At 31.0% G+C, this 7,160-nt stretch overlaps 1 protein-coding gene and 1 pseudogene across 1 annotated transcript; both read right to left on the bottom strand.

The window, feature by feature from the left end:
• Window positions 1-1,686: 1,686 nt before the first annotated feature.
• Window positions 1,687-2,811, bottom strand: LOC134245667 (riboflavin-binding protein-like). Its single transcript, XM_062727941.1, is given in 1 exon segment — window positions 1,687-2,811. A coding segment is annotated over 1 exon segment (573 nt). The 5' UTR covers window positions 2,435-2,811; the 3' UTR covers window positions 1,687-1,861.
• A 217-nt stretch (window positions 2,812-3,028) lies between these two features.
• LOC134245666 (receptor-type tyrosine-protein phosphatase kappa-like) lies at window positions 3,029-6,087 on the bottom strand (annotated as a pseudogene).
• Window positions 6,088-7,160: the final 1,073 nt, after the last annotated feature.

The raw sequence follows: 7,160 nt of genomic DNA, 5'->3' as shown, positions 1-7,160 counted from the left end.
AATTTTTGAATAAGTAGTCTCAGAAATAAGAAATTAAGGATTATATAATAATTTATCGTCAAAAGGTATAGATTTTCCCCCTAAAAAGTTCAGGTGGTAATTTTTTTTTTTGCACTGTGTGTTTTTATATACGAACGTATTAAAAAAGAATGGTCTTTATGGGAAAAAGATATGATATTATTTACGAAGGCAGATATTCTAAAGAAAAACCAAAAGACAAGAGAATAGGTAAGAATATATTTTTTCTCCTCAGCCCCTTTTTATTATATGAACAAACCTGAAACCATCTTCCTAAATATTTCTGGACATCAAGTTCTGGTACAGGTTGGACAGCGGATCCAAGAAAAGTATCAATGAGAAAAGCCGATGTCAAATTCAATGCAAAAAAGCATACACAAATAATGTTTGTGAACATTTTGAACTTCTTGCTCTCTGCAATTACGATATAAAATGACTTCCTATATCTTCTATTGGACTAATATATACTCTTTGGTTCTTACATAAATCGTTAGTATACAGCCCATATGTACGAACACGTGAAATTCCTCCTTATCTCTGAAATCATGTTGGTCATGTGCAAGGGACTTAAATAAAGGAACGATGGAGTGGTTGGTTTGATTACATTGATAACAAAGAGGGCGTATTTTGAGAAGTTCAAATTGTTCTTTTAAATCAGTGTTTGCACAAAATTCCTAATTATTAATTGTACACTACTCACACTTTATTTCTAAGATGTCACAAAAGAATTTTTGATTTTCAGTTTTTGAAGAAAATTATTTAAAGTTTAAAAATTTCTCTTTATTTTCCCTCAAAACTTATTTTTGTCCGTCCGTGAAGACTTTTGGATCAAGGAATTAAACATGTTTTCAATTCATTAAAATTGTACAAATGCAGACTTGTTTTAAAAAATACATTTCGTATACTTCAAAATGCTTTAATTCTAAAAGAAATTTGACATTTTATAGCATAAATTTTACATATTCATAGATAGATAAGATAATTTACAAGAAAAAATGACTTATATAACAAAACCGCTATACCCATATCATCTGAATAAAGAGGTTATCTCTTCCGGTTGATATAATATGCAAGAGCATGATCTACGACGAAAATTGTTCTTAATCGAGCAGGCTATTGACAAACTAGTGGATGAAACAAGGTTATCATCAGTCTTCTTTAAAATCACCATTTTGCATTTTTCTGGGTGGATTCAATTATCATGTTAGCAAATATCTAGTCCATCATCTAGTCCAACGCTGACTGGCGTTTTTTTTTTCACGCCAATTGTGAGGCCGTTATTTACACAATGGATTGTCTGCGGATTTTTTCTGTTTACTTAATCATTGCAAGGAGTACACGGTGAGAGAGTTAGTGGTGGACACGTATGCTTACTCTTACAAGGCAACTGATCCCACCTCTGATGTTTTAGAGGCCCGTGTTCACTTGGCTCCAGATTTGTAATGTAACAATGGACTTCTGCGCTTGATTATTGTTCGTTTTTCCATATTTCATGCAATAATTTTTATAGAACATGTACATACATTCGACAATGACATAGATCAATTAAAATTATTCTTCCTTCTTCTTGTTATCTCACAAATATCTTATGTATGTATGTAGCGGTAGATCATTTAAAAATTAAGAAAAGAACATCAATATGGTTGTACTCAAAGAAAATTTAAGAAGTACGATTCTAAGATATTTAATGACAAGTAAATTTAAACATACATGATTTTATAATAGAAAAATTAATATATCAAAATGAAATATTTTTAAAGTCTCATAACATTCGCTGTACATTGCTAGAATGCATGACCTAACAAAGTTCGTTGTTTCAGATCTAGAATTAAAACAAATGAAATCAGAAAACCAATCTATAAAAAATCCATACAAAAAATACATAAACACTGAACATCTCGTCCAACAATAATGTAGTCCCTCTGCTAGTTTTGTCCAGTTTGCGGTCGAAATTATAACACCTTTCATTTGCAAAGGAATCAACTTCGAACGATCGTCCTTTGCAGAAAGCTTTCCCGTTGTTATATAAATCCTTAATAACAACGCCTTTCAGTATGGCTGACCCACAAGCTTCAAACCAATTGTCACAGAATTCCTCACACACTGTCAGCCTTTCAAACATGTAAAATCTGTTTTGGTAGGGGGCGCATATATAACACATAAGGTAGTTCGTATATCTTTGGCATGCTGTAGAAGCACCGATTAATGGTTTCACTTTCCCAAAAGTAGCATCGATTTCCTCCTGCATACAGCATGAATTTAACTGAAACCAAGTACAATTCCTTAAATTTGACTGAGGTTTCGGTCCCCTGTTGCCGAAAAAGGAGCAAAATTGAAAATTTTTTTATGCATCAATTAACTGAAAAATTACAATGGTAACGACAACCGAGGGAAACAAACGTCTGTCAAGCGCCATGTTTTTTTCTGTTTACTCCATATGAACACAGTGAGTTACGATCAATATTTAGCGCTGCCTCAGAATTAACAGAAAAGGCTCCAGTACTGTACGGAGTAAGAAATAATCGATACCTTTAACAAAATCGATGCCTTAAATAAATTATTCTGTAGATGAAAAACTATTGTTAAAGAAATATACAAATAAAAACTAATCTAATGACATACACAAAAAAAAATTATGTGATTATCGGTAAAAATCAGCTGGGCTTCTGAATTGGTAAAGTTATCAAAAATAAATAAAAAAAAAACTAATGTTGAAATTGACTTTTCCGTTTTGAAAAGAATCTAAATGAACAGGAAAGATGATCAATTAAAGATAAATAATTTTTTACGACAATAACTTGGAAGTATCACGCATAAATATTTGTATAATACACTAATCAAATAATTCAAAGTATATTTTCATTTTAAATAATACATTTGTATCTCAATATTTCAAAATTTATCAAAAAAATTTTGCAAGAATTTTGATGACATAAACTACATACACTCATTACACTGCGTTATTAAAATACATTTATGTACAAATAAACTATGCATTTTAAAATGTTCCTTAAGTTAAATTCATATAGGTATTGGACATGTCACTGTAGGCTTGCACAGCATCATAACAGAAAACCAACTGCTCCTAAAATGAAATTAATATAAAATAATTAAAATTAGTGAACCGTATTTCGATCATGGGAAAAGATTAATAATACCAAAAGAATATTTTTTTAAAAAAAAAAACAATTCAATTAACCCCCGGGGCCCAAATGAAGTAACTCATTAAATTTGGAAGACTACAACATACCAGACTGGGCACAATCTGAGAGCGACGGGTTCTCATTTGTAACACTGTCTGCAAAACCCGACTTCCTGTTCAGTTCGCAGTCGCTCAATGATCGTGGCAACCGTCAAAAGAGACCACTTTTCTTTGCGCCATTCCTAAAGTATAGTTCTAAGGTTCAGAACTAAATTCTATGTATAAGAACAATTATGTTCTTTTTCATACTTATTGGACAAATTATCATAAGGTTTTTTATAAGACTTTGTAGGAAATAGAACACCTCAATTTTAGTTTTTTCAAAATACTTCATTATTGTATTGATTTGATTTAAAAATAATAACTTTTTTCAAAACATTTCAGATTAACTAAACAACCAAATAGTAAGATTTATAATTTGTGTAATTTATTAAAAAAAAATGCAGTAAACCAAAAACGGGGTTTTTCTTTTTCTGCCATGATTCACTTCTTCAATCATCTCTAGCATTGGCCGGGTTTTAGGCCTGACAGCATCTTCTGACCAAAACTTACACTGGAACTGTTTCACAATTCTCTCCTCTTGAGTCTACATTAAATACAAAGCAAACTAGAAGTACTGTAAGCACTGAGCTCACAAAATGATACCCCTACCTCCCTTGTTACTCAGTATTATAATGGCAAAGTCTATGTTTTACAATGGGAGACCCCAGATAATTGTCAAATCAAAATTTAAAAGAGATGCTCAATGACATATAATAATAAAGAATCTGTGAAAATGTCATTCAATTTTATTCGGTTATATAGGAGGAGATGTGGATAAGAAATGGGTACCTCTTAACCTTACATGCATAGAACAGTGAGATTTAGAAATGGTTATACAGTTCTCAGTGTTACCTTGACATTTAACACCATCATTTTGAGAACGCTGTAGGGAGCATTCCCAGCCCCCCTCTCTAACAGCCTGACGGTGATTGGTCCAAAGGTCACTTCGTCTTTATCCACTGGCCAATAGATTCCCACACTCTAATCAACAAGTCAATTATACGTCACAGAACAGTACTGACTGTACAATTTTGACATGTGAGAAATTCATTTGGAAAACGAATCAGATGAACAATTTATATAAAATATGAAGGATTTAACGACACCAATAAACTTCATTTGGAATCTGGACCTGTTTTTACCTTGTCATTCTTGAAAGAATTCATCATGACAATTGTGGACACATCTTGTTCGAGGACAAGAAACCAGAAATCCTGGACAGTGTTGGTCAGGGGCATTTGTGTGAGAGCAAATGAATTCCGACGCTTGAAGCCCTTAATTTAAAATCAGTTTGAATGAATCTCTATTTCAAATATCATAAAGCAGTTAAAATTGTGCTTTTTTGACGTTTTAGCCTGTTAAATTGTATTATTTATTTAGTGAAAATTGTACTTTTTTGTCCATGAAATGATAATTCAATTGAAAAATTGAATTAATTAATATCGGATTGTAGAACTAAATATTATTTTTTGATTTTCAAAGAAAATAAACTTTTGAAAAGAAAGATACCGGTATTTGTATTGCATTAATATAATTATTGTTCCCACTTGAGATAAATATTCTATACTCGTCACCTACAATGACAATTTGGCATGTTAAAATTTTACAAAATAAGTATATCAATAACATCATATTTTAAAATATTTTTTAAAATTTTCTTTTAGTGTATAGTCTCCCTTGCATTAATATGTTCATGCTGTATTTCATCTTGTCCACTTTTTTCTTATATCTCAATATTTGTTTTCCTTCCATATGTTTTGGTTTATAAAATTTGACTCCATGAACCTAAATACCTTTCAAATTATCAATAAATAAACATTTGATTTTTACCAAGTAAAAAAAAAATCTTTTCGCTTACGATTTTCAAATCGATCTTAAATACACTAATACGTTGTATAGTGAACCTACTCGCAAGGACGTTGGTATATCTATTTTTACATCTATTCTCCTTAAGTTTAGCCGTTTGGAATCTTCTGTCGTCGAAAACTGGCGATAACTTGTTGATGACCTGATTTACCATATTGATAAAAGAATTTAATTAAAAGTTCCCTGTGTATTATTTTTATTTTAAATATATTCATAAAACACATACCAAAAAGAAATAATTCTAGATACGGTAATACATATGTGATGGTAAAGGGGGAAAATAAGAAAAGCACTCATGATCATTACATATGTCTTATTGTTAATAACAGAAAGTTAGATCTAAATTTTTAAATAAATCAATATTCTTTGACATTTCACAAAAACTAAATTATTTTTACAACCTGGAATTGTTCCCACAGTCCACTCTTTTTCGTAGAAGGATTTATTTGTTTCAAACTACTGTAATACTCAGGAAACTCAACGGCCGTCACAACACCTTTTCCTTCTGCTAGACCTTTCAATTAGGGCATCGTGCAAGAATACGTACTGCTCCATAAATGAGGGGACATGAAATAAAATAAAATCAAAAACTTCTTCAATTGCAGATTATTCTTCAGTAATGACCGATTTTTGTGGCAATTTACATATTTCTATCTTTATTAGCTTTATTGATTATTAGTGTTCTAGTTTTTATAGAAATATTTTTGCACATAATAAAATACTAGCATCTAAATAAAATTTTATAAGTGTAAAATGAAGCAGTTAAATAATCAGTCTGTCCATCATCAAGTGGTGAAAAAGCTGGCCACGAGTGATTTGTCTTTCGTTCGTACTTGAGAAAAAAGAAGTTATAATTACAATAAGTATTTGTACTTTTCTCTCACTTAAATAGACGTTGTGTATCATCGGATATTGTTGTACAACTTTTAAGTGTAGTTAGTTGTTCAGCTCAACTTCCCCGTTCAACAAGCACATTTGCTGCACATAAATATCAAAGTAGGAAAAAACACTATGTCATCCCACTATACCACTTGATGTTTTGAAAAAAACACACGTAAACAGCGTTTTCAAGAAAAGATGAAACACTGAATAGCATCAGGAAAATATTTTACATCCCAGATTTTGTAAAACCTCAAATACACTTATGTTTTCTGTCAGCTACAGATTTTAAATTTAAAACAAAAAACCCTTGTATGTTCATATCATAAGAAACGACACTGTCACTCCATTATTTAAATGTCATCATACTGTTCTCTTCTTTCCTATTGTATGTTTATTGTTATATTTTGCACATATATGTATATGCCTCTCATTTATGCTATTGCATCATATTGATGATTTAATTATATTTTTCATAACTATGACTGTACCTCATGTACATGTACCACTGATATTGGCGTGTTTGAAATAAATGAACTTGAAATGAACTTGGCCTTATTTAAAGCTCTCTTACGAACTAGAATATATATGTCTATTAACCTTATTGTATATACTATCCGCTTTAAAGTTTCAAATATATATATTATTTATCAAATAAGCACAGAATTTTTCATATTTTTAAATTAAAGTAGGTGTATGGTTAAAGACGCAATGATGCCTTAAAAATAGAAGGCGGTGATTTAAAGGCATAAGAAGAATGTATCTGTCCGATTAGTGCTTGGCATAGGAATCTTTAGTCTTGAGCAGCATAACTCCGACAGAAAATTAGCTTACCGTGCAAACTGATAGAAAAATTGTCTTTAAAATTTTCTCTGAATTAAAAAAAAATATTTTTTAAAAATATATCTTGGATTTAATTTTTCACTAAAATCAGTAAGGACATCCTGTGAATATTTTCTTTTCGATCTGAAATGGAAAAACAGTTGATTCATAATTTACCACTGTTTGTACAACATGCACCCTTTGTTACGCATCCGGGCCACACAATGATGACGTCAAATTTTTCCCCCTCTCCCTGTTTTATAAGAAAGTCCAGTGCCATAAACGTCCCAGTGCGACCAACCCGCCTAAAAAATAAAAATACCGAATTAAT

The sequence above is a fragment of the Saccostrea cucullata genome, unplaced genomic scaffold, assembly GCF_032062105.1.
Source record: "Saccostrea cucullata isolate Sc308-1 unplaced genomic scaffold, CSIRO_AGI_Scuc_v1 ctg21012, whole genome shotgun sequence".
Classification (NCBI taxonomy): Eukaryota; Metazoa; Mollusca; class Bivalvia; order Ostreida; family Ostreidae; genus Saccostrea; species Saccostrea cuccullata.
This window is presented reverse-complemented; position numbering and strand designations above follow the sequence as displayed.